The sequence below is a fragment of the Colletotrichum lupini genome, chromosome 3, assembly GCF_023278565.1.
Source record: "Colletotrichum lupini chromosome 3, complete sequence".
Lineage (NCBI taxonomy): Eukaryota > Fungi > Ascomycota > Sordariomycetes > Glomerellales > Glomerellaceae > Colletotrichum > Colletotrichum lupini.
The window spans coordinates 3213178-3240461 of NC_064676.1; the positions used below are offsets into that span (position 1 = coordinate 3213178).

At 43.6% G+C, this 27284-nt stretch overlaps 7 protein-coding genes across 7 annotated transcripts; 3 read left to right on the forward strand and 4 right to left on the reverse strand.

Moving 5' to 3' along the window:
- Positions 1 to 956: 956 nt before the first annotated feature.
- Positions 957 to 2034, reverse strand: CLUP02_05743 (UMP-CMP kinase; the record flags this gene model as incomplete). The annotated part of the gene is made up of 2 exons (XM_049284749.1): positions 957 to 1624; positions 1800 to 2034. The coding sequence occupies 2 exons, from the start codon at positions 2032 to 2034 to the stop codon at positions 957 to 959; spliced, it is 903 nt and encodes a 300-aa protein (XP_049141892.1).
- Positions 2035 to 4634: 2600 nt separating this feature from the next.
- On the forward strand, positions 4635 to 6514 carry CLUP02_05744 (cystathionine gamma-synthase; the record flags this gene model as incomplete). The annotated part of the gene is made up of 3 exons (XM_049284750.1): positions 4635 to 4817; positions 4926 to 5675; positions 5735 to 6514. The coding sequence occupies 3 exons, from the start codon at positions 4635 to 4637 to the stop codon at positions 6512 to 6514; spliced, it is 1713 nt and encodes a 570-aa protein (XP_049141893.1).
- A 114-nt stretch (positions 6515 to 6628) lies between these two features.
- Positions 6629 to 7614, forward strand: CLUP02_05745 (uncharacterized protein; the record flags this gene model as incomplete). Its single annotated transcript, XM_049284751.1, has 3 exons — positions 6629 to 6735; positions 6808 to 7232; positions 7550 to 7614. The coding sequence occupies 3 exons, from the start codon at positions 6629 to 6631 to the stop codon at positions 7612 to 7614; spliced, it is 597 nt and encodes a 198-aa protein (XP_049141894.1).
- A 287-nt stretch (positions 7615 to 7901) lies between these two features.
- CLUP02_05746 (uncharacterized protein) lies at positions 7902 to 9648 on the reverse strand (the record flags this gene model as incomplete). The annotated part of the gene is made up of 10 exons (XM_049284752.1): positions 7902 to 7956; positions 8040 to 8210; positions 8323 to 8571; positions 8638 to 8775; positions 8845 to 8882; positions 8971 to 9125; positions 9207 to 9248; positions 9320 to 9410; positions 9494 to 9523; positions 9604 to 9648. 10 exons carry the CDS (start codon positions 9646 to 9648, stop codon positions 7902 to 7904), a joined length of 1014 nt encoding a protein of 337 aa, XP_049141895.1.
- Positions 9649 to 10284: 636 nt separating this feature from the next.
- On the reverse strand, positions 10285 to 13486 carry CLUP02_05747 (MCM2/3/5 family protein; the record flags this gene model as incomplete). Its single annotated transcript, XM_049284753.1, has 3 exons — positions 10285 to 10866; positions 10918 to 13046; positions 13099 to 13486. The coding sequence occupies 3 exons, from the start codon at positions 13484 to 13486 to the stop codon at positions 10285 to 10287; spliced, it is 3099 nt and encodes a 1032-aa protein (XP_049141896.1).
- Positions 13487 to 13990: 504 nt separating this feature from the next.
- Positions 13991 to 14716, forward strand: CLUP02_05748 (clathrin adaptor complex small chain; the record flags this gene model as incomplete). The annotated part of the gene is made up of 3 exons (XM_049284754.1): positions 13991 to 14108; positions 14181 to 14409; positions 14476 to 14716. The coding sequence occupies 3 exons, from the start codon at positions 13991 to 13993 to the stop codon at positions 14714 to 14716; spliced, it is 588 nt and encodes a 195-aa protein (XP_049141897.1).
- A 186-nt stretch (positions 14717 to 14902) lies between these two features.
- CLUP02_05749 (yrdC protein) lies at positions 14903 to 26270 on the reverse strand (the record flags this gene model as incomplete). Its single annotated transcript, XM_049284755.1, has 11 exons — positions 14903 to 16443; positions 16635 to 16744; positions 17063 to 17195; positions 17257 to 17450; positions 17528 to 17576; positions 17639 to 17927; positions 18015 to 18195; positions 18275 to 18411; positions 18459 to 18549; positions 18620 to 18666; positions 26265 to 26270. The coding sequence occupies 11 exons, from the start codon at positions 26268 to 26270 to the stop codon at positions 14903 to 14905; spliced, it is 2778 nt and encodes a 925-aa protein (XP_049141898.1).
- Between the last annotated feature and the right edge of the window lie 1014 nt (positions 26271 to 27284).

A 27284-nucleotide genomic window follows, 5' to 3' on the forward strand; every position in this document is an offset into this window, starting at 1 on the left:
GAGAAGAGTTAGGTGTCCCTGGGACCGTATATGGGACCCGCGCGGATTTCCATACCTTAGAGCTGGGACAACGCTTTTTTTTTTGTTTTCATGGAACAGTGATGGAAAAAAGGGATGGATTCCGAGTTTTCGACGCTGTGGCACATGACTTGCTTTGCTGCCGGCATCGCGGGAAGAAGAAAAGCAAAAAGGTCTTTTTTTTTTTAAACACTTATTTAGGGGGGTCCCCGAATGAATCCGGCGTAACGAAGAGATTTACGATACAGACGTCTTTTTAGCCTTGCTTGTCCTTGACACTATACTGCTCCTTTTGTTGTTAGTGACCGGCCGCCTGATCGAAAAGCAACTGCCAACTATGTACAAAGCTCTTGATATGTCCGCGGCTGAACATGGCTTTTATACGACACACCTAGTAGGCATGCCATGCTGGCATTACAACCATCATAAGGTTCGCGGTAGAGGGGTGCCTGGGCCAATAATTCATATTTGATACTCGAGTCTTTTTATTTGTCTTTTTCGAGGATTTGGTTGAGAAACTCAATAGTACATGTCTAGATATACAATAGACAAACAACAAAAGAGAAAAAAAGAATCTTTTTTCGACTCCGGAACTTCTTATACAAGCACACACACACATGGCGAAAGGCCCTTCTTCTAGGAGTCCAAGCCAAAAAAAAAAAAGTGCTGACCCTTCTCTACCGCACCCCTCTCTAGACTAATTTTGCAGTTTGCCTCTTTTTTTTTTTCTTCATCTCGGAGTCTGGTGTTCACTTTCAGCCCTGCAACGCAGAGAAGACGAAATCTCTAACCATGGCAGGCCGTGAGGGAAGCTAGGAGAAACGCAGGCCAAACTGTTTAGCCAGCATAGGTGCACGTAGTCCCCCACCATTCGATCTAAGCTGTAACCCGCAACTCTGTTGCAGAGCGCCAAGTCGGTTCCTCCTCAACCCCCAAACTCAGATGCCCAAACGCTTGGAGAGCTCGGAGCGCGTCTTGCTGTACACGTCCTGCGGCGAAGGCGTAGCATCGAGCTTGACGACGCGGCCCTCCTTTTCAAAGTAATCCACGACGGGCATGCTCGTCTCGACAAAGGTGCGGAAGCGCTTGCGGATGCTCTCGGCGTTATCGTCAGCGCGACCGCTCGTCTTGCCGCGCTCGAGCAGGCGGCTCTCCATGACGTCCTCGGGGCAGTCGTAGAAGAGCACCAGCTTGGCGGGGCAGACGGCCTCTTCGAACTTGACGGCCTGGTCCATCTTGCGGGGGAAGCCGTCGATGAGGAAGCGGGCCTTGCTGCCCGGGTTGTTCTTGATCGTCTCCGTCATGGCGTTCTCGAGCAGCTGGACGGTGACTTCCATGGGCACGATGAGGCCGTCCTTGATGTAGTCCTTGATGAGCTGGCCGAACTGGGAGCCGGGGCGGTCTTGCTCTGCGCGGAGGAGGTCGCCGGCCGAGAGGTGGGTGAAGCCGTAGTCGGAGACGAGGCGGGCGCACTGGGTTCCCTTGCCGGCGCCGGGGCCGCCGAGGACGAAGAGGACGGTCACGTCGGCGGGGGAGAAGGTCGGGGTCGACTTTGTTGGGGCGGGAAGGCTTTGCTTTGCCTCGGGAGCGGGGAGGGAGGCCATCTCTGTAGGTGTTTTTGTCAGTTGAGCCTCTGTCTCGTGATTGCACAGCTTGATCAAGCTACTGAAAGAATTGGAACATCGTTTCTGTGCTCATCCTGTGGACGAAAGCGACAAGATCATGCTTGGGGCCTAGAAAGCTGCTTTGGGGGGTATCAGGGTTAGACAAAGATAGCTTACCTGCTCTTTGATCTACGAGGAGCTTGTAAGCAAAGCTACCGGCACCGACAACAACGAGGAAGGGCCAGAACTTGACGCCCGAGTACTTCTTCGGGGTTTCAGAGGAGTAGAAGCGACGCGCCGGGAGTCGCTGTTGAAGACGAAGAGAAGAGCGAGAAGTGGAAGTGAGGATATTAGAAGAGCGGATTGGGGAAGAGGAAGCTCGGGAGAGCAGACGGGGCGCAAAGGAGTGCATGATGACGGGGCTATAAGATGGCGAGGTAGGCGCGGGTTTGGCGGGCGGCAAGCGGCTAGTTCGGGGGGGTGAGAATGAATAAGGTATGGAGGCTTGTCAATGCAAAGTGACGAGGGCGGCGGCTACACCAAGGACAACGAGAGAGAGGGGGAAAAAGAGTGACAACGTGTGGTGGTGGTTGGTGGATGGTGGTTTCGAAACCTGTCCTGCGTTCACGCACTGCTGTTAGGGTCAGCTAAGGTAGGGAAGTGTTGGCGTGGCACAATTTTGGACGGTCCCGTCACCTCCTGAGAGTGGGGCAGATTTCAGGGCAATTGGGGATTGGGATTGGTATTCTGGCACCTGGGCTTCCAGACCGCCCGACCTCATGACCCCTGACCACACTGACGTATGTCCACTTGGCAGCAGTACTGGGGTTCTGGCGCTGTCACGTGGGTGTATCGTTGAACATTGTTGAGATAAGCTTTCGTCCGTTTGTTGAAGCCGTCTTATTCTTACATATCTTTGGAAGCCAAGGGACGTCCGTTCTTCCCGTGCGCTTCTTCCGTGGCTGGGACCAATCGCTGACGTCTACTTCCTACACGGCGAAGGTGCTGCGTCCGGTAGACTGAGTCTCTGAACTTATTTGAAGACTAAGATATCTTCTCGCCTTTACTGTCCCTCCACGGGAGCTTGCCAAACTTACAGCTATTCAACAGACCGTCTCACTTGGCTACATTCCGTACTTTGGCTCATTCATGGGACTTTGTTTCAATCATGCCACATTAACAATTACTCCCTGAATATATCACAGTCGTTAATTACAAGGTGCTATCAGACTAGGGCTCCCTGATCACATGGTTGAGCGAGGAAAGTAGTTATGCTGCATGAGTTTGTCATGAGTCTGGTTTGGTGGTCATCCCAGCTACCGGGTCGTCTCCTGACGGAGGCCTCGCCCGCAGGATCCGATTACAGCTTTGCCAACACAAGCGCGGACTCGGGCGGATAAAAGTTGCGGGTGACAAACTCCACCGGCGTGACTTGGGTTGTGGGCGAAAACCCGACAACAAACGTTTATACCGCGTCGTGCCTGCGAGGCCTCCATCAGCATAATTGACAAACAATGTGAGTGCTTGGCTGTCTCATGCTCGTCATGCTGGCTTGAGTTTGCCGGGCTTCAAAATGCTACAGCGCAGCCCAATCTGCGATGCCGGTCATGCAAAGCTCGAGTAAGTCAACATCTTACACGGCTGCAAATGCGGTCCGGCGGGACGATCTTGGCTCGAACCCGCGACCTTTGTACGGAGAGTGGGGGGGGGGGGGGGACAAGCTATCCATGGCATTATGTAGGACCGTGAGCCAACATATGTTCTTTGCCAGAATCATACCGCTCGGCCATCGACTACAACGGACGATGCTTGTTGACAGCTCACTCGTCTTTAGTGCCTATAAGGAAGTGGGCAGGTATCAGATGAGTGTCCATCAAGGTGCGTATTGAACAGTGAGGGGGAAGGTGAGGTCACCTGCCCAAGACGAAGACTTGTAGAGGCCAGATCGTATTCATCTATGAATATTGACCTCATATTTACTTATCGCCGTACGCGAGTACACCATACATGCTGGGTGAAAGGATATAACACTTATCCAAGTAATGTGACATGCCCATGCTTCAACAATTCGTGTTAGTATGCACTGGAAGCTCTGATGAACGACTCTTCTGGAGGTATAAGAGAAGCCCTTAGCACTACGTGTCATAACATACCGACGCAATAGCGGATCTTCGTGTACCTAGCCTACTTACTCAAGCTGTGGTGAAACTTAAGAATTGATAAGAGGGAATGATAGTGTCCCAAGTATTGGACACGTGCTTTGTAAGAAATTGCAGACCGAAAGAGCTTGCGATATGACACTGAGTGAGTGAAATCTGAACCTATGAGGCATTGAACAATATCGTTCGATATGCCGCAATCGATATATTGTTGTCGCCAACGGCATCGTTGACGGAAGCACACTCAAAGCTCGTGGCTCAAGGCTCATGCCACATCATTGGTTGCCTACATCTCACGTAAATCCAACGCATCGTGTATGCCACATCACTCAACCAAATCAAATAAGGATTGACCAAGCTTGCCTATTAAGGCAAGTCCCATCTCCATATCATTGGAATCCACGAAATGCTTATCCTGCCAGAAACCTTAGAGAAAATAAGCACAAGGGAGCCGCGGAGAATCTCAGATCGCAATTGGAGAACTACGAAGGATCGAACTTGCAGGATCATGTTCAGCTCGAAATCGGCATAGGGCTTACATGCGAATCGCCCGAGAAGCTGAGAGGCTGATAGCTCCGAGTGGCTGTACCGCGAAAGAGTAAGACAAGTTTTGGCGAAGAGCGAGTTCCACTTTGTCTTAGCTGCCCCTCACGAAGCTCTCCAGCTCCTCCTTGGGGCCACGCTAGACGCGGGGTCTTATTGATAAAGACGTCGGGATCCTCAAATGGTCCAACGGTCGTGAGCCCGCGGAGATATCAAATTATCAGGTTCCAAGACTTTATCATTTACACCCAGCCCGTCGTTTCTTTACAAAAGAATTTATCAAATATCCACCCTAAAATAAGCTTCAACAATGCCCGTACTCAAGCCCAATGCTGAATTCGGGCACTGCGTACCACCGGAGACGCAGTATGGTATAACCACCTACGCGCCAGGATGGGAAAATGCAATCAAGTTTCGAGAGGGAGACCGAGCCACTATGGCTCGCGTTGTTCACATATACCCGAGATTTGGGCCATTCGGGCCCGTCTCCAAGGTCCGTCTTGTTCATTCTAGAGACCCCCTGAATCGACAACACCAATCTAGGACCCTTTTGTAAGGAAAGCACCATATTGGAGAACTCAGCTGACAGAACCAAAAAAAGGCGCTCATGGCCATCTGCGCAAAGATCAAAACCCCTGAAGGCCACGGAGCACTCTTCTTCACCTCACCGGCCTCCTTCGCCACCGTGCGCGCCCACGCTCTTCACCCTCACCGAAAGCAGCACATCCTGACTGATGAGGACCTGAGCTACCGATGCGTAGATGTCGGCGATGTGCGTCTTTACCTAGTCACTTATCCCATGCCCAAGACCCCTGGCGTCATTGGCGCCTGGCAGAACCCAGGCATAGGCGTCTCGATCCGTCTGGCGGAGAAGCTCCTGGAGGACATTGAGTCCTTGAAAGAGGTTGACTTCGAAGGTGCGGGAGATTCGCCGCCGTCGACAAAGTATCTACCCGAGGGCGAGGCGCACGGTAAGCTGAGGGAACGCATCACTGGACTCATTCACCGGGCCGCGATCGATCCGGACCAGGTGAAAGCTGAGGCCAGAGACGTGTTTTTGTACCCCACGGGTATGGCCGCCATCTTCGCCGCCCATAGGACTCTGCTTGAGTATCGCCCTGGCAGCGTCGTGATTCTCGGGATTGCCTTCCACAGTACCGTTCACTATCTCCAAGACTCCTCGCCGCAGGGCTATAAGCACTTTGGCCCTGTCGACAAGAAGGGCGTCGACGAGTTTGAGTCTTGGCTTGACGCAGAAGCGGCCTCTGGCAGGGACGTGAGCTATGTCATCGCCGAGTTTCCCAATAACCCTCTACTAGCCAGCACTGATATCAACCGTATCAGAAAGCTTGTAAGTGACCAAATCATCAGATATCAGGGGTTGATGTACCTAGTTAACACCTCTTATAGTCCCAAAAGCACAACTTCGTCCTCGTGCTCGACGATACAGTCGGTTCCTTCAGCAACATCGACATCCTGCCCCAGTCTGACATTCTCATCTCCTCGCTCACAAAATCCTTCTCGGGCTACGCAAACGTCATGGGCGGCAGCATCGTCCTCAACCCGCTCTCATCACACTACTCCGCCATCCACCCCCTCTGGTCCAAAACCCATCATAACGAGCTCTTCATCGGCGACGCCGAGGTCCTCCTCTCCAATTCGGAAGACTACCTCCCGCGCACCGCGATCCTGAACCGCAACGCTGCCGCCATGGCCGCTCATCTCCACGCCGAAGCCTCCAAGAACCCTGGATCAGGAGTCGTGAAAGTCCTCTATCCCTCCGTCCTTCCCGACTACGAAACCTATAAGTCCTTCCTCCGTAAACCGACACCAGAACTCCCTGAACCAGGCGCGGGCTGTCTACTGAGCGTCGACTTTGACTCCGTCGAGGCCGCGCGCGCCTTTTACGACCGCCTGGCGTTTTACCCCGGTCCCCATCTCGGCGCGCACCGTACTCTTTGCCTAGCGTATAACACGCTCGCGTTCGGAAAGGACCCCGAAGAGGCGGCGTTCCATCGGTCGTACGGGATTTTGGAGGAGACGGTGCGTATCTCTGCTGGGTTGGAGGATGTCCAGGACCTTCTTGATACACTGGATGATGCGTTGGCTGTTGCGAGGGAGGTTAAGGCAAAGTTGGCGGAGGGACCTACGACCGTGGAGGCTGCTGCTGGTCTTGGTGTTTCTGCCTAGCAGTTTGTCTTGTATAGCTGGGCTGATTTCGCAGCGGAACAGAACTCTCTATCAATAAAGCACATTAAAATTCTACCCTATATTTGTGGTCCATGGGATCAGCGTTTCTGTGGAATGTCTGGCACACTGCCGCCTAGCCAGACTCTCATCAACGTTAGGGTAGAAGACCCGGGCTGTCTAGGCGGACCAGGAGACCTACACCTATCTTTCAGTGAAAGAAAGTGTTGAAATTTATCATTACAGTTGCAACAGTCCGATTAGTGTTTGGGAAGAATCTCTCGTCGTTATACAAGTCTAGGTTGCTGTCAGCTGGATCTGCTTTCTTCGCTCGCCGTCTTTTACACAGCTTTTTACTTTCTCTGGTGGGCTCTGCGTGTAACAAATGCCGAGAAGGCTCACCCCAAGACTATTGGGCGCGGAGAAGCCAAGCAGACACGAATCGAATCCATAGAAGGCTCAGCCTGCTGGGTGCTCAGCTTTTGGGAAACTATCGTGAACTACGCTGATATGGTTGGAGTTTGTGCAGAGCTTGGGAGAGCCATAGAGCCGCTCATTCCACTGTCAACCCGGATGTTCTCAACTTTTTGTAGGCTTCCAGTACAGCGATGCTATCTGGCAGTTCACACGCAACGTCTAGTGGCCCTGTCCGAGACGGCGGATAGCAGAACGAATGGCCCCAGGAACGGCGTTTGTCGACTAGGAACTAAGACCTTCTGGCGTACTGAGTCTACTTTATGTACGAACTGCTCTAGAACTGTCCATGTGCGTACTCGAAAGGCCAATAAACCCTTCGAGTACTTCGGTATATATTAAGAAAAAGGCCTTGAGAAAACCTCTTTCTTAGTTTTAAATTAAGTCAAAGATGTTGGGTCGTTGATACTGGTTTCGTGGTATTCGGCAGAACACTCAATGGGGATGAGAAGTGACGAGAAAGTATCCGTTTGCATTGGCTAAGAATATACATCATCAAAAGAACATCATTATTTCCGGCGTTATAAAGATGAACGTAATGTTTCATGTCTCATAGAACAATAGCCAAGATGCACGTAGGTCTTACCAATCGACGAGAGTCTGCACCTCAACACTCGCTCGAAATTTGAAAGAGTCTATTAAGATGTGCTTTGGATCCAGTCTAATTCCCTGCATGCTCATACAGGCTCAGCACCTGGCTATGATTTGAGTAGGTCTTTGCACAGCCCATACCTCTTTTGTGAATTTGCATTGCTATTCGTAAGTTGCGTGTATATTCGCTATGTCGAAATTCTGCTCCTCTCTCCATATGCCCATGTCCCTAGCTGAACTTCATCAGTAAGCCTTGCTGTACATTCAAAGTAGCCATCTATGCACAGTAGCCGTCTATCTATGCGGCGAGAACCCCTGCCCAGCACTAAGCAGAAGTTGCGGCCTCTTCCTTCTCGGCCTTCCGGCCAATAACTGAGTAGCTGGCACCAGGGCAATTAGCACAAACGTAGACTTTGGAAGGCTTGTGGCGGGAATAGAAAAAAAGACAGGAATCGATACTAACATGGGAAAGTAGGCGTGATAGCTTCTATTCTTCAAATCTTTGCGGACATCGACGAGAAAAGCGTTGACTTCGTCGCGGGTCCAGCAGTGGACACGGGTGAGAAGCGCCATACACACGGCTTCGAGAGCGCTGGAGAAGTTCTCGTAGCACCAGAGGCCGAGTTTTTTGTATCTATGACAAGGAAGTGTCAGCCCAAGTATATTTTCAGACCTGGAAAGATGACAAAACGTGTTCTCTCCGATGGAACGGTTTATTAGGAGAGAAGTGAAAGAAAGCGCCACACTTTTCATCTTTGGGCCAGCCGTTCATAGGCCACTTGAAAATCCTTAGCTCGACGTCGACAAATCCAGCCTCAACAACAAGACTTTTAAGGGTAGATACGTCGACGAACACACGGCCCATCTTTTCGGACCCAGAACGGATGAGGTTGACGTACTCGTGTATCGAAGAGTCTTTGGGAAGGGTATTGTCGTCAGATACGGGGTCGACTTGATTTTCGAGAAGTTCAAGGTACCCGCCTGGTGCAATGTTGCTAAGGACAAGGCCAGTCAGTCGTCCGATTCGTGAAGTGAGCGGATATTGTTAAAGAATGACAGACTCGTAGCATTTTTTAAGGTATTCTTTCCAGTTTGAAATGCTGACGTTCATAAAGCGGCTGTGGATGTAGTTGAATGGTTCCGAGTACGTCCACTCTTCTTCGATATCGTCTATCTCGAATCTCACATTGGGAGGCACACTTGACTCATTTAGATCAGTTCCGACGAAACTGGATGAGTTACTCGCTTGATACGCAAATCTGACTTACAATTCCTGCTGAGGAGCAGAGAGATCGATGCCCAGAATCTGGAAACGTAATGATAGTATGTTAGAAGCGCGGATCGTCATGTCAAGCAAGTTCAGGGGCTGCAGAGGAGAAGGGCCGCAAAGCTACCTCAGATTCAGGATGCAAGTCTCCGAAATCAACGGCCCAGACCCCGGTCCCAGTCCCGACATCGAGAACGCGGCCCACTTTAGAGTCCGGTTTGCAGGGAGGGGCGAGGCCGAGTTTGCCATCGAGAGTGTAGATGAAGATCTCATGTTGTTGATCTATTCTTCGTAATCAGGGAATCGGTCAATCAGAGTATGTGCTGCCTCCAGTCAGAGCGCATCAGAAAAGCAGGCGCATACCTAATCTGTCACTCTCTCTGGCGTCGTTAGGGAAGATGTATTCTGCCTTTGGTCTCAATTATTCAGATCAATTACATGATTTGACTCTTGAAACAGAGGGAGATGCATCGTACTGCCGTCCTTGTATCGATGATAGGTTCTGCCATTCTCGATGCGGTAGCCGAGGATAGATGCGGTGATGCTTGTGCTCGAGGACGCGATGCTCTGATGGTATGTTAGAGACAGTACAACACCATGCCACCGCACAGAGCTGATGGTAACAGGTTAAAGAATACAGGTTGGCCTACCTCGAGATCCGACACATCGTGTTCAGAAGCCTAGTACGAAAAGAGAAAGGTGAGTATCGAGCTCACAAATTTTTGATAGCCACTAATAGTTTGTAGGACAGAATACAGACCTCATCTCCTGGCACGATCACAACCTCGTGGGTGATCTCAGCCATATTTGGTAGCGTACGACTGCTTATGAGCTGATTCGTGTTGCTCGAGCCTCAGTCGATGTCTGGTATCTTCGACTAGGTTTCAATGCAACTCTCCACAACAGAGTCGAGGTCTGGCTCACATCAGTGTAATATGATCAAATAAGTCGAACGATAGAACGAGGAGAAGCGCCCCTTTTACCTTCGAATATACGGGCAATGAACCCCTCTTCCAAGACGGACGGATGAAACCATATACCCGCGATACCAACCAACATGCATATGCGTGTCAACGGCTCGGTTACCTTTTCTGCTCATTTGCAAGGATTCAACTGTGGAGATATTTCCAGAATTGCTTTAATTGCAGGAGACCTGCGATCAAGTCGTGCTTTCTCAGAAAGCCGTGGACTTTGCAGATTGGTTATGCTTTACATCTCAACAGTCGCTCAAATTCGTAAGATCTGCTACAACGTGCTTTGGCTTCATTATATATTTCTCTGCAAGTAGTCCTGCAGCTTGTCAAATGGATGAGAACACTAAAAACCAACGCCAAACTTTCCCTTCCTCACCGGGCCCAACGTATCAGAAGCCCACACATTCCACATAATCTCATCTACAAGGGCGTCACACCATTTTTCTATTCCTCCCAAAAATGCTCTCTTACACCATCGCAGTCACTCTCCTGACAGTTCTCCTAGCGCCTTCGCCGCTAACCATAATAAGACCCTCCATCTCCAACGTCCGCATCGTCTCGTTGAAGTCGCTCTGCTCAATCGGCATGCTAGCCGACTCGCTGAGCCTCCGTGCAACCTCGGCCCACTTGACGGTCTGTCCATTGCTGGTCAGCTCGTCGAGTAGGTGGAGCACGGCGTTCTTGATCTCCTCCTTCTTGCGGCGATCGGCAGCGCTCGTGCCCTCCGTCAGGAGACTCATGTCGATGCGACCCTGGGAGTCGGTGGCAGCAGTCTTCAAGGCAGAGCGAATGAGGCGGGCGGCTTCCATGACGTCCTCGCGAACAACTGTTGTAGAAAGACGCATCTTGGCGTGAGCCTCAGACAGACGAATCATGGACTCAAGTTGACGAGTAGTAGCAGTGATACGCTTCTCCGCAGCGCGGACATCCTGGCCGAGCTTGCGCATCTCAAGGTATTGGTTGACCAACTCTTGAGCGGCATCTTGGGCGATGGTAGGCTGTATTTGCGAGCGAGCGTAGGAGATGTAGGTGGTGAGGAACTCAACAGGCTGAATACAGGTCAGAAACTGTTAAAACGATGGGAGCTAACGGGCACTTACGAGAATATCATCCTTCTGCTGGGCAGACTCCGGGTTATCTTCCAGGTACAAGGAAAGCAGATGGCGAGCAAGACGAGCATCGCTCTTCTCATCTGCGCGATCGAGAATGAGGTAGACCAAATCGAAACGAGAGAGCAGAGTGGGAGGCAGGTCGATGTTCTGAGGTACGGGCAGGTCAGGGTTGTAACGACTGCCAATCGGGTTGGCAGAAGCCAGAATACTCGTTCGGGCGTTCAAGGTGGTGATGATGCCGGCCTTGGCAACGGATACCGTCTGTTGTTCCATCACTTCGTGGAGAACAGAACGAGTTGATTCCGACATCTTGTCAAACTCGTCGATGCAGCAAACACCGCCGTCAGATAAGACCAGGGCACCAGACTCAAGAACAAGCTGGCGAGTCTCGGGATCTCTAGTGACGTACGCAGTGAGACCAACAGCCGAGGAGCCCTTTCCGCTGGTGTACACACCGCGAGGAGCAATCTTGTGCACGTAGGAGAGAATCTGGGACTTGGACGTCGAAGGGTCACCGCAGAGCAAGACGTTGATATCGCCTCTGTATCTGGGGCTGCCACCCTTGGTGAAAGTCTTGTTGGTGCCACCGAATAGTTGCAGCAAAATTCCCTTCTTCACGTCGTCCATCTCGTAGATAGATGGGGCGAGTGAGCGAGAAAGAAGATCGTAGATGTCTGGCCTGGCAGCGGTCTCCTTAATCTTCTCTTCCTCCTCTGGGCTGATCTTCTTGGTTTCTTCCATGTTGGGGTCGTTGCCAGACTCTTCTTCTTCACCTTCAAGGCCGAGGGTCGAAGTGTCGACTCCCATCCTCTTCTTGTCCACCTTTTGAACATGCAACACATCGACATATGTTTTGTAGATACTCTTGATGGTTCTTTGGCGAGGATTCACACGCACAGGGTTGACGCGGAAAATACCCGTAAGCTCAACACGGTCACCAGCTTTGCAGAAGTCCACCAACTCGTTGTACACACAAACCGAGACTGAGTGGGGCGTCTGTCCGGCAGGAACCGCATCGGGGGTCTCCTGAAGCTTGATCACCTGCTTGTCGTCGAAGACACAACGGTTGTGGATAATCTGCATGGAGTTCTTGGATGCGCAGCGAGTACGCGGGCACTCAGTAGGCTCGCGGATTTTGCCTCTATCGAGACCAACGTTGACCGAGTGATTGCAAACACTGCAACGGAAGAACGCATCCTTCATGTCTGGGATGACTGGCGTGGTGCGGATGACAAGACCCTTGATGGTGATGAGTCTGTCCATATCTGAGGGGTTCAGGTCTCGGAGATTGGTCGTCTTGTCCAGTCCGAAAGGTCGGACCATGTAAAGCAAGCCAGAAACCTCGTCTTCCTTGGAAGGGAGGTCCATAGTAGGTCGCGGTGTCGGGGCATCAGAGCCAGCATGGTCTGAGCTCGGGAAGGCAATCTCGGAGCTGGGTGCAGTGTTGCTCCGCCTAGCCGCATCGCCAGCACTGCTCTGAGAGGCACGTTGTCTTTGGTCTTCAGCTCTTGCCAGCTCTACCATCATGTCGCTCACTGACTGATCCATGATGGGGACGATTTCTTGCGGGTAGGCTTGGAGGTGGTACCAGAGCTTGCGTGTCGGGGGGTAGGTGTTCAGATCGGCGACGTTGAGATGGAGCCTGGCGGTACCGAGAAGAAGCATGTTTTCCAAAGCCTCCCAGTAGGGCTTGGACTCAGCGTCAGGGGCATTCTGAACCTCTGGTTCGGTCCAGCCCTCCCTGTACAGCTGGTATTTCCGTGTGAAGTGCCTGAGGAAATCTTTGAAGGCTGCGAAGGTGTCGTCGACTGAAACCGTGGTACCCCAAATGGCACTCTCTCCTTGCCCACCAAGACGATCTGCCTCTGACGTGTTTGGGTCTGGGTTGCTGAATGAAAGTGCATCGGAGCCCGGGGCGTCTGTGGTTACTCTGCCTTGAGGATCCAAGACAATGCGGCGGCGGGGTGTTCTGATGCCTTCTGAGTTGATGTCACCTCTGCGGGAGCGAGATGCTCTATCAGAGACAAAAAGGCCACTGCTTTCGCTGCGCAAGTCTGACTGAGGTGCCCGCATCGGTCCCGGGCTGGAGCTGGCTTCGTATCGGATTGGTGACGATTCTGGGCATACAAGTCAATACTTTGCACGCACATACACCAATGAAGTGCTGACCTCTCATCATACCGCTCGCACGCGGTGTCCTATCTCCATCACCGGTGGATTGGGTGTCAATGTCTTGACGCAGCGGTGAGCTGGGAGCAGGCCCAGCGGCGGTGCTCTGGCTGTTGCTCATGTTGCGCAAAGGAGACGAAACATCGCCATTGGCAGGTGCATTGCGACGACCATTGGCAGACTGTGCCGGAGAGGATTCATAGAACAGAGGGCTGGATGCAAGCTGGGACCGGCGGGTTGTACGAGGGGTCTCTGCAGGGCGTTGTTGCGCCTCTTCGTCTGCCGGCGCGGGAGTGCTGCGATCAGCGTCCGGGTTGTTTCTCGTAGAACGGCGGGGAGTTCCACCGGCCGTCGAGCTTCTCGTCGACCTTTTCGAAGGGGAAGACATTTTGTTGTTTTTGACGTTCGTAGTCTTGCGGTTGTTGGTCGAACGGGGGGAAAGTGGGATGCGGGATGCGACTGAAAGAATATGTGCGTTGCTGGGGAGAGGGGAGGTGTGGAGAGGCGTCGTTCAGGAGCAACTAAAAGGTGGGCTGCATTGCAATCTCGAAAAAGCACTTTACGCGCTCACCCAGTCTGAACGCGTCCCGAAAAGGAGTTTCGCGTTTTCCACTTTACGCGCTGTGGAAGCACTGGCCTGTGCGTTCCATCTACCGCCCATGTCGCTGGGGCCACCTTTCTGATGGGGGCTCAAGGCTTGGTGGATTCCCACATCCCTGCTATCCGGCCATCGGCGAAACCACCCACCGACTTGCACCGATTCTGGGATGCTGAGGTGGTCAATTGCATCCCGCCAGAGCTCCCTACCAGGCACCGTTGACTAAAGTGACATTACCCAGCAACCCACCAACAAGCGCAATCCGGCGCAACAACACCCTAAATAACCGTCAAGATGGCTCCTGGAATGTCCCTTTTCTCCGTCAACGCGATCCTGATCCTCAGCATTGAGGACGGATCGCGGTTATTCTCCAAGTACTACAGCGCACCCCACCAAGGCACACAGAAGGACGGTATGCGCTGGCTTTCCCCCCTCCGACGCAGAGCTCTGGAGCTCCATGGCTGACGTGACCGATCCACGATAGGCCAGACGAACCCATACCCTGATGTCAAGTCGCAAAAAGCCTTTGAGAAGGGTCTCCTGGAGAAGACGGCCAAGCAGACCGGCGATATCATCCTCTACGACAACCGGATCGTTCTGTACAAGATGGAGTCGGACGTTATGATGTACGTTGTCGGAGGCGTTGACGAGAACGAGGTTCTTCTTTACAACGTTATTCTGGCCCTGAGAGATTCCCTGCACCTCCTCTTCAAGTAAGCCATCCCCCTTTGTGTTTCCTGGGAGCTGCAGGTAGCTGGTGGTTCTAACAGCTCTATTAGGCAATCTGTCGACAAGCGCACAATCGTCGAGAACTACGACCTCGTCTCCCTCGCTATCGACGAGATCGTTGACGACGGCATCATCCTCGAGACCGACCCCACCATTATCGTCCAAAGAGTCAGCAAGGCGCCGGCGCAAGACGTTGACCTCCGCCGCATTGACCTCAGTGAACAAGGTGTCAACAACCTGGCCCAGCTGGGTAAGTCGAAACTGGCGGACTGGCTGCGGCAAGGTTTGTAAGGGGTCGTTCATGGTGTAAGGGAGAGAGAGGATGGAGATATAAACCAGGGATGGTTGTGCAAATGGGAGTTTTATGGTGGCTTCTAAAGGGAACGCATCATTAAAAGTATAGTCCCTCGAAAGGGGGACGTCATGACGAATGCCTCGAATTTATGCTTGATTCTATTTTTTGTCCAAGAAACCCATCTATGCTCGGATTTCGGAGGCCGCCTTGCGGAGCCTGTTCATTACCGCCTCTGCAATGTCATTCCTGTCGTCGATGCCGTCCACGAAGATGACGCTGGCACCTCTTCTATCCAGATCCCTCAGAGCCGAGAACAGCCCCTGAGCAATCCCCTTAATGTCGTCGCCCAGATCTATGTCGAGGATCGTCGCCATGGGCTTGTCCTCTGCGTCCTGAAGCTCGCCCTCCTGCACCTCGTACGCCGCTTCGTCCCTCGCATTCGCCGCCGTAGCCCCGTCAACATGAACCTTGGAGACTTGCAACGCGCCATGGTGCAGACCACCCGCAATCTTCCACCGCCTCGTGCGAATGATACCAATCTTGAGCGGACCCAGCCCGGCGCCATTCGTCGTCGTCACGTCGCCATTCTGCTGGATCAGCGCCTTCTGCAGGTCCTCGGCAATGATACCCTCAGCACCAGCCTCGCAAGCCCACTCGTACAACACGACCTTTGCCTTGGGGCTGTAATGCTTATACTTCATCCCCGGCGCCCGCGGCGTCGCCTTGCCCATCTCGCTCTCGTCCTTATACGCCTTGACGACGCCCTCCCAGCCGGGACAAGCCCGCAGCTCCTCCATGCCCACGCCGCCGGGCCTCAGCACGACGGGCGGGTCGCACAGGCCGTCAACGACGGTGCTCTCCACGCCGACCTGGCACGCCCCGCCGTCCAGGATGAGCTCGATGCGCTCTTCCAGGTCGTGCAAGACGTGCTGCGCCGTCGTGGGCGACGGTTTCGTGGACGCATTGGCCGAGGGCGCGGCCAGGGGCACGCCGGCGAGCTTGATGAGCGTCAGCGCCAGCGGCGAGGACGGCATCCGGACGCCAAAGCTGGCCAACCCCGCCGTGACTTCGGGCGCGAGCTTGCTCGGTTCCGGATTCCTCAGCAAGATCGTCAGGGGTCCGGGCCAGAACTTTTCAATGAGCGGCTTGTAGATTTCCGGGATCGGGTCCTTTGCTGCGTCACCGTTTGTCTGCTTCTCGGACCGCAGCAGGCTCCGCAACATGTCCAGATCGCAGACGTGCGATATCAGAGGGTTGTCTGATGGCCGACCCTTGGCTGAGTAGATGCCCTTGACGGCGCCGCTTCTCGTGGCGTCGGCCCCGAGGCCGTAGACGGTTTCGGTTGGAAATGCCACGGGCGTGTCCTTGCTGCGCAGATATTCTGCGGCATCTCGTAGGGCGGCTAATGATGCGCCAGAGGCTGAGTTGGCGATTTCCCAGCTGCTTAACCTCTCAGGTCCCTCCGCATCTCTGAAATCCCCTAGGCCTTGGGCCTCGACTTTTACTACTTGGGTCTCCATTGTGATTTTGTCGTTGTGTTGTGATGAAGTCAATCGCCGGTAGTTGTGGCTAAAAGTCGTAATCTGACGACTTATACGGCGTATGAGGGACGGTGCAAAAAGATACGTGCGTTGAGTTTGCATAAAATTCAGGGGTGGGAAGAAAATAAAGTTGACGGAAGAGGGTCTGCTAAGATGGCTTTCTCCGATATCACAAGAAGAATCTAGATCGTCGTCGTATGAGATTAATTGGGTATCAACAAAGGGTCTTCATGCAGATCAAGTGGATGAGAGGAACGGGATGGTCAAAGTTGAGTCATATGCGGAAAAAATTCTCTGGATGAGGCTAAAGGAGTGAAGTGTGTGTGGCCGTTGGGCCTGCGCTTTAGCGGCGATATTTCCGAGTTTAGGGAACCGGTGGTCGGGTCTTGCCCGTCAGTAGCAGTGACATCTGCCGCTGAGGTCACTTCTGCCGATCGGCTTTCAGTGGGGCCAGTGATGTGATTATGGTGGGGGTTGAGTCTGCTTCAGGCACTCGCCACGTGCAGACTAGCCGCGGCTGACTTCGAGAAATTCCATGTAAGAAGTTTAAGGTACCTAGAATACTCTGTAACAGCTTCGGCTTGGAAGTTGTGGTTATGACCTCCTTTTGCCTGCTATTTAGAGGTATTTTGCAGGCTGCATGCGCCGAAGAGTGATCGGGAGATTTGGTGTCCTTCACTTCCCTTTTTACTCTCAAGATGTCATTTGTGTAACATAGTATAGTTGTATCAGCTAGTTACGAAATCGACTTTGGGAGTAGACCATGAGGTAGTTCGAGCATCCTTGCTAACCTTTGATCACAGCAATTGTGTCCAGTCAGCGTCCTCGATTCTCCCATTTTCCGTTCCTATATGATGGCCGCATCGATGTGGGACTCTGTCTACCACGGAATACAACCTCCAAATTATCGTCTGGCTAACCGGATTAAGCCCCGCTGCTAATTGTGCAGACTTGACGCAAGCACGCAAGGAGATATGCAGCCCTTCATCTCCTACACGGCGTTTTTCGCGGTAAACAAGACGTGAGCCTGCGTTCTCCTTGAGCAGCCCCAGCCCAAGTCCAGACCGGACGAGTAACTTGCATAGTCGTCGCGGCAAGATAGGCATATGCCGTGGGACGCAGCGTGATGTCTGTATCTGTCCTAGACCAAGCCTTTCCGTTGCTAGCACCAGGGCCAAATTCGTGCGCGCTTGAACACAGACATGGTCGCCTCATACCATCGCCTGACTTTCTTCCGTCCATCGTATATAGGCCACTAGCCGGTACTGAGGCTGTGTGTTTCTCTTTTGCAAGTTGACGGAAACCATCAGACAAGCTCAGCGTTCCCGTCATCGACAACGGGTTTTGCGCTAGACCATCTCAAAATCAAGATGTCACCGCTCTCCGCTAGCACGGAGCCGTCCGCGTCCGTTCCCTTTCCTTCCACTTCTGTATCTCGTAGCATACGAATAAAGACTGCGGTATCGAGATCTGGCCCGTCGATCATGCTAATGTTGCCAGCGGTATCGTTGAGGTTCTGCAGGTTTGGCGGGAAGGAGGAAAGGAAGGACGAAAGATAGTGATTATGCAGGAGTGCCTGGTGACGAGTCGCGTATGCCAGTTCTGTTTCGGAAAGACGAGCGCGGAGGGCCGGAGACGAGAGGTAGTGGAGAGCATGTTTATCGATCTACAGGATCAGAGCAGACAGTTAGCCACGTTCGGTGCCAATGAACATGCGCCGAATTCGGTTGGAGAGCAGCGAAGATTTGGGTACCTTTGCGATACGAGCACGAAGGAAGCTTCTGACGAGGAACTTGAAGCGCTCAAGCTCCGTCTGAATGACGATGAGAGCGAAGTTGGTCTTGGGGTCCATGTCACCCGTCATGTCTTCGACCTTTTCGATCTGGTGCTTGATGCGATCGTTGACGCGCTCAAAGAGACCGCCGGTAGGCCATCTGACGCACCGCATGTCAGCACGACAAAAAATTGAGACTCAATTATTCGGAAAACGCCGAGAGGCAGGGGGTCACACACTCTAGAAGTTCTGGGGCGGTTCGCTCTGCCACCCAAGCGCGCGTCAGGGCCTGTAAGTCGCGTGTCTCGGAGGGAATAGAGTACGAGACTGGGTCGACCTCGCGTAGGATATCGTCAATGTCCATTATATGTGACTTCTATAAGTGTGTGGGCTGGAACGGGTGCTATAACATGGCGAGATCACATTCGGCGGCGCGGTGTTGGTGACGCGAGTTCGAGGTCGAAACTGGGACGCGGGATTCTTGGGGGAGAGAGAATCGCGGGGTGCTAATTGACTTCCATGGTGGGGTCCTCCTGGAGGTGGAGCCACAGAGCTAGGCGCAGGGTGCTCGGATAAGAGGGTACGCGTGGATGCAGTGACGAGAAGCCAGGGTCAAGGTATCTACGGCAGACTGCAAGAGGCACTCCGCTAAACTACTTTTTTTATATATTAAAATAGAAATCGTATTTTATAGTTACCCTACTACTTAGGATAGGGTCTAGACTAGTATAATAACTTATAAATAGGGGTTATAAAGATTTATAGCTTAAGAAATATTTTAATTTCGTAATATATTAAACCGTATAGTAATATATAAAATTACGTAATATCGTACCTTAATATAAAAAAATTTCTTTTTTTTATAACTTTATTATAAAAATAACTACTACTTTTTACTCTCTTATAAATAAAAATTACTTTTTATTTAAATTATTAAACTAATAGCTCGCTTATAAATATTATAATATAAATTTATAATAATTTTTAGTTTTTATATAAGACGTTACTAAACTAATTAACTTTACGATATTTCTTTATAAAGCTATTTTAAAATAACTAATTAATAATAATATTTATATAAGCTCTATATTTTTTATATAATAAGAACGTATAAATATATAAGCCTCGATATTAATAAAATCTCTTTTTATGGGTTTAAAAGAGCGGGAATAAAATACTTAATAAATAAAAAAGGAGCTAAAGTAATTATTAATAATTAATATCTTTATTATATTATATAATATATTCTTTTTTAAAAACGAACTTAACGGTTTCTAAATAACGATTTATTACAGCAGTAGGCATTAGGGCCCTATGGGCCCTATAGCTTAGCTTTAGGCTACGAGGCTAAGCTCTTAGTAATTACATAACGAGCTAGACCGCTAGGCCTAAAGGGCTAGCTTACTAGCTTCTACTTATTATTCTATTTTTTCCCTCTTTATATTAAGTCTTTAGTTAATTAAGTTAATATAATGGCGTTCCGACCTATTTTAAGTTCCTTTTCGTAATACTACTTAACGTTACTTAATTAACTATTTTTTAAAAATAGAACGATAATATTTTAATTAATTAATTATTAACTACTTTTATTAAAAAAGTATATAAGAGAGCTAAGTAATAGCTAACTAAATTAATTATATATAAATAGCGTAATTAATACTCTTTAAATATATACCCCCTTTATTAAATATAATAGTTAGAGAATATAGTTAGGGAGGCTAGGTCTCCCTTTATACTAACGGTTTTTAATAAAATTATTATTTTTATAAGTCCTAATAAAGCGTCGTAGGCCTTAATAAAGGCGCTAAGCTCTTAGTTATTAACTTTAAAGTTACGTTATTTAATTAGTTAATAAAGCGCTTTTTACCCTCTATTACCTAGGCTAATTACTTAGCGTACTTTAGTAACGTAGCTAACTAGCTTACTTTACTTATTTATATTTATAACGATATCCTTTTTAAAAAGAATATTAAGTAATATATCGACCTCGACTTTATTTAAGAGCTATATTTTAAAAATAATAAGAAGACCTTATTTAAGTAGATCGAATAGTAGCTAAAAATATATATTACTTAGTACTAATTAAAGTAAGTCTTAGCTTTTATTATTAACTAGCTAAGTAATAGTACTAAGTACTTATATACGATAATTTATAAGAACTTCGATTTTATATATATTACTACTATAGAGCTCCGTATTATAAAAAAAAGCCCTTATCCGAGCTTATATTAGTAACGTAGCTATAACTCAAAGGCTAAAGTAATTAGAGAACGGCTCTTAGGCTAGTTTTATTTAAAATATTATTATTCTTAGTATATTAGAGTAATAGCTAATATACTTAGAGACGTAAGGTAGCTACGAGATTACTTTAGCCTCGTTCTATTTTATTACCTATAGCTCTTAGAAAATACTTAATATACTTATTTTTATAAGTAATAATATTAGCTTTAAGTTTAATTACTAGCTTTAGCGTATTACGAAGCGCTTAGAAAATACTAATTATAATACGAATAGGTACTACTTAGAGTATATTATTAATAAAATTAGAAGTAGCGCTATAGAATTTATATATTTAATACTAATTTTTAACGAGATTACTATAGCTAAGTAGCTATTTTATAAGCTTAAGTTAGTTTATATTAGCCTAATTACTATAAATAACGCTAGCTATAAGCTAGACGTACTTATAATTATACTTAAAAATGTTCATTAAAAGCGCTTTATATTTACTAAGCTTACGTATATTAATAAGTTTTTAAAGTCTTAATAAAAGTGCCGTTTTTATAATAAGCTACTTATATATTTTCGTAACTAGGCTATGTCGAAGTACTTAGATAATATAGCTACTTTTTAGAAATATACTAAGTACGTTACTTAGTTAGCTAATATAATATAGCCCCCTTTTATAAAAGACTACCCGGTTAAGGCTTTTAATTAAACTTATTAAACTTTAAGTAAAAATAATAAAAGTAATAGAAGTAGCGGAAATAATAGAAGTACTAGGGGTATTAAATAGGACCGAGGTTATACCTCTATTTATAAAACGATCCCTAAAGCCCTATATTAAAAACTTAAGGATAGTAGTACTTATTTTATTTATAATAATATTAAATATATTTCTAAAGACTACCCTAAGAAACTAAAAATTATTATAACTACTATTAATATTACTACGGGCCTTATTAAAATAAAGTCGGGTTTAGAAAACTAGAACCCCTAATAAAAATAAACTCTTAGCTAGGGGATATATATAAAAAAAAATAGAAAATTAGTAATTAATTTAATAAACTTATAAGATCTTATAAGGGGCTAGTCCCTTAAAATAGAGCTTATATTAGTATTTAATATATATAAAATTTATTTAAAAGCCGTATTTAATATAAGAGCTAATAAGTACGGATTTATAAATAACTACGTAACCCCTTTATTATAGCAGTTCTGTGCGGCCCTATTTTATAAATTATTATATTTAATTTTTATTATTAGGTTTAATAAAGAGCGATTAGATAATACTAACGTAGTATAGACCGCTAACTTATATATTAATTAATAGGTCTTTTTAAAAGTACCCCTCTTTTAGCTTAATACGGGCCGCTACGACCTAATCCTAGGGCAGAAGTAGTTTAAATACTACGGGGTAAACCCTAATATTCGCTACTAATAGTTAATATAGCCTAAGGACTTATTACTATAAGAGACGCCCTTTATTATTATTAAGGATATTAAGGACCTATATACCCCGGAAGTTATTAACGTATAATATTAAATTAACGCCGATTATTAATAAGACCTATTTAAGATAAATATAACCTATTATAACTAAAAACTTTAGTAATAGCGGGCGAAGGGTATATTAATTAGGATATTATTATACTTATTAAAAACGACGGCCTACTAGATATAATAGTTAAATAAGGCTAAGAATGCGAGGAAAATAAAACGCGCCCTTAATAATATTAGTATTACCCCTATAAAGAGGGCTAAATAATAAAAACTATACTTAGTAATAATATAAATAAATATTACTTTTATTAGCGCTCCTAATTTTAAAAAGAACTTAAGGCGGAATGACGTTAAAATAGGTTTTATATTACTTTATAAGCTTAATTATATTATAAAAAATAAGAAGGAGGAAGTAAACCCCTTATATAATAACGACTAGGTTACTTACGACCTTATAATAACGAACTTATTAAAATATTTATAACTTTAAACTAACGTTTTTAATAAGGTAGCTAGCGATATATTAGTACTTTATAGGCCGTATAATTATAAAATCGAGCTCTTAAATAATAATAAAGAGAAGCTAACTTATTACTTTTTATATAAATAGTTAGTACCGGAGCTAGAGGCTATAAGAGCTTATTTATTAAAATACTTATAAAAGGGATTTATTAACCTAAGTAATACTCTTTTTGCGTCGCTAATATTATTTATAAAAAAGTATAATAGTAGTTTATACTTTTATATTAACTTTTATAAGCTTAATAAGGTTATAAAAAAAGACTATTACTTATTATTACTTATTAACGAGACCCTCGCGTAGCTAAGTAGGGTAAAAGTATTTATTAAACTAAATATTAAGTAGGCCTTTTACCGTATTTACTTCGACTTAGTTTCTAAGGAATTAACGACGTTTAGAACCTATTACGGGGTATATAAATATAAAGTAGTACCCTTTGGGCTTTATAATAAGCTTATTACGTATTAATAATATATAAACGAAATATTAATAAAGTACTTAAATAACTTTTATATAGCGTATATAAATAATATCCTAATTTTTTTAAACGACCCCCTTTAGTACTAAGAGTACGTTATTTAAATACTAAACTATTTATAAAAAATAGGTTTATAAGTAGATATTAAGAAGTACGAATTTAATATTATTTTTATAAAGTACTTAGGCTTCGTAGTTTTTATAAAAAGTATATAGCTTAATAAAAAAAAAGTTTTTATAGTTAAAAACTAAAAGCTATTTATATTACTTAAGGGTATCTAGTCTTTCCTCGGGTTTTATAACTTTTATAAAAGATTTATAAAGGACTACGGCTACTTAGCTAGGCCCCTTACGAGGCTAATAAATAAGGGAGTTTTTTTTAATTTTAATACTAACTATAAGACGGCTTTTAAAGCTATAAAACTAGCGTTAATGTTAATATTTATTTTTTATTATTTTAAATTAAAACTACTAACGCGGCTAAAAACTAATCTTTTTAACTTAATATACGCTAAAGCGCTATTATAACAATAAGAGGATAATAAGTTATAATACTTAGTGGCCTTTTATTTAAAAATAATAAGCGGTATAGAGCTTAATTATATTATTTATAATAAAGAAATATTAGTAATAGTACTATATTTAGAGGAATAGCGCGCGGAGCTTATAAACTATAAGTATAAGTTCGATATTATTATAAATTATTAACTATTACTATTTTTTATAACTAAGTACCTACTTAACTTATAATAAGCCCGCTAGGCTAGTACGCTAGCGGACTTTAATTTTTAAATTTATTACTACTTAGGGAAAGAGAACGTACTAATTAATACCCTCTTATAAAAAATAGAGGATATCCGTACTTAGTAAGTATTAAAAGAGGTTAATAAGACTTAAGTTTTTTTATTACTAAGATTATTATTCTTTAATATTATAACGGAGCTATAGGTATTATTAAGCGCCGTAATTAGTTAATTATAGTTTATAATTAGCTCGCTCTTATTAAAAAACGAGCTCTAGGGGTACTTATTAATAAAAAAGATTTTAAAGCTTAATAAAGACTTTATTATAGCGTCCCTTATACTAATATAAATACTAATAACTAAAGGGCGCGAGTATTAATTTATTTAAAATAACGGATTATTAATAATAAATAGGAAGCTCGTAATACTTAAAAAAGAGAACTTTTATATTATAATTATCTATAAAGTTTATAAACAAAAGCTCTTTATTTATTTAAAGCGTAATAAGGTTATAAAAATAATTAAATAGTAATATTATTAACCGGGCCTAATAGCGAATACTTATTAATACGTATAGAACTATTATACTTATTACTAATTATAAAAGCTACGTAATAAGCCTCTAGGGGAGCTAAGGCTATTTCTAATACCTAACTACCTATAATAATATATTTTTACTAATTTTATAACTATCCCTACTAATTAAAAAGGATTTAATAATATTTAAATAGTAATAAATTACTTAAGTAAGAGGGTAATATTTATTTTTTATTATAAAATTATTATAATAAAGGATATAAGCTAGATATTTTACGAACGGGTATTACCTATTTTTAGTTTATTAAAGACTATTATATTAAACCGAGGCCCTTAATTTATTTTTAACTTTTAGGGAGAGCTTTATAAGATTTACGGGGTTAAGTTATAGCTATTAACAGCTAACTACTCCTAGATAAATAGCTAAATAGAGGTACTAAAATAGTATATTTTATAGTAATTAAGATTACTAGTTAACTAATATTAAGATAATTAGAGTAATATACTACTCGTAGTTAACTTTACTTATACTACCTAGCTTAGTAAGATTATAGGGTTATTATTATATAAAATAGAATTTAGTCGTTAGCTATAGCTCTTTTTTAATTAGTTTAGGTAAACTTACTAATTCGGCTTTATAAAAAAGAAGCTAAACTATATTAATACGCAGCGTATAGCCTAGGGAATATATAAGGCCTAGGAGATTACTAAGGGTAATATAAAAGTTATTTAAGTACAATATAAAAGGTATATTAACTATTATTAGTACCCGGACGACTTAAAGCTAGGGAACTAGGTCTTTATTAATACTTTATATTAGAAGTTTACTAATATAAATAAACTATAATAGTTATAGGCCGGGCTATAGCCTATTATTAGTACTAAATAGGGGGGTATATAAATTATAAAACTATTAATAAATAGCTAGGTATACCCGGGTTTTTACTTAAATAAGCTAAAAAAAGCTACTAACAACTTACTACCTAAGTAGAACTAAGACTTATTATTACTAATTACTAATAATAATAGCGAACCGGAGTACGAGGTTTGAGAGGTTATTAAATTATATTTATATAAAGGAAAACTATAGTACTAAGTAGATTAAAAGGGATATAATATAGATTTAATTTAGTATAACGTAGAGAGCTTTAGGTATATATTAGTAACGCTCTAAGTATTCTATTATTAATACTTAATTATTAAGGGCCCGCTATAAAACGTAAATATATAAATAAAAGCTATTATAGTTAGTAATTCGCTACTACTAAGGGACGATAATAATATAATAGTAGTAATTATAGCTATAGATTTATTAAAATAAGGGGTAATTTAGAGGTTTATTTTTAATATTCTAAATAGCGCCCTTTAATATAGAGGGGGGGGTAATATTATAATAGTAAGTATTAGGGCCCTATAGGCCTTATAGCTTAGCCTTAGGCTACGAGGCTAAGCTCTTAATAATTACGTAACGAGCTAGACCGCTAGGCCTAAAGGGCTAGCTTATTAGCTTCTATTTACTATTCTATTTTTTCCCTCTTTACGTTAAGTCTTTAGTTAATTAGGTTAATATAATAGCGTTCCGACCTACCTTAAGTCCCCTTTCGTAATAGATTTATATTAATATTTAAGTTATTAAGAAGTTTATTAAGAAAATTTAGTTTAATCGCTTCTTAACGTTTACTTTATATTAAGATATAATACGATTTATTATTTTATATTTTATAATAAATTAATAAATTCTTTTAATAGAGTAAATAGTATTTCTAATTAATATAAAGAATTCTTATAATATTTTAAAGTATTATAAAATAGCATACGAAGCTATAAATTTAAAAAGATTCTTTTTTAAAGCTACGATTTTATATAAAAAAGATAATTACTAACTTTTTATTATTTTTTAAATTAAAATTAAGTTACTAATTATTAAACCTTAGTTAATAAAAAAGGGAAAAGGTTATATAAAGCTAATTATAACTAAAACTTTAGGTAAAACGACGTATAAAAATATTCTAAAAATATAGCTTTTAATAAGTATTAATATTAAATTAATAATAAAAATTAAGGAGGAATTGTTAGTTAAATAAGAAAAGAAGATTATTAAAAAGAAAGTAAAAGCTAAGAAAAAGGTTAAAAACGATAAAAACGATAAGAAAAACGAGATTATAATAATTTAATAAAAAGATAAAGTTTATAATAATAAATAACTTAGTATATTATAAAGATAGAAACGAGCATTCTTATTAATAAATAGTTTAAAGTAAATTATAATTATATTTATAATTCCTCTTCGTCCTTAGTATTACTCGTAATTACGACGCTATTTAATATTCTAAAATTAATTCTAGAGTTTTCTAATTTCTATTTAACTTATATAATACCGTCCTATAGTTTACTAAGTAAAATAACTTTTAGTTAAAGCTTATTATATATATATTATTTTAAATAAATACGAAGATATTAATACGCTTTAAAATAAAAATAATTAGCCTCGCTAAACTTCGTACTTTTAGTTAATATAGTTAGAGAGCCCTTAATAATTAAGGTATAAATTTATAAAGTAGCTTAAGGAAGATATATGTTTAGATTATTATTATTTTAAATAGCGTTTAATAGTTATTAAATTTAGTTTTAGTTAATTAGTTATATAAAGTCTTATACGGTTCGTAACGTAGGTTAATAATATAGTTATTATAGTTAACTAAAAATAACGTAAGGGCGACCTTTTTAACAACGAATTCGATAAGAGTTCTAAATTTATATAAAGTTAATAAAATTAGAACGAATTAGTAATATATACGTAAATAGAAGTATAATCTAGTTAAAGAGTATATTTATATAAAATAGCCCTTAGAACTTAAGTAATTAGAAGTATTTTTATAAATATAAGTATATTTATATATACTAAGATATATATTACTTACTTATTAATATATTAATCTACTTTAATAAAGACGATTTTACTAACTCTTAATTTTAATATTATGGATACTTTTACTAAAGATTTAGTAATTACGGAATATAATTAGACTTTTTATTATTAAACGGTATTATAAAAGGTAGTAATAAATACTAAATATAAGAACGGTTTTTTTTTTTAGTTTAAACGAACTCGTAATAACGTAAATCCCCGTTATTAAATAATAGTAAGATATTATATAAGTATATTCTAGGACGTATAAATAAAAACCCTTATATAAAACTATATAATAAATTATAAATAAGTATTAATACTAATATAGATCTTAAATC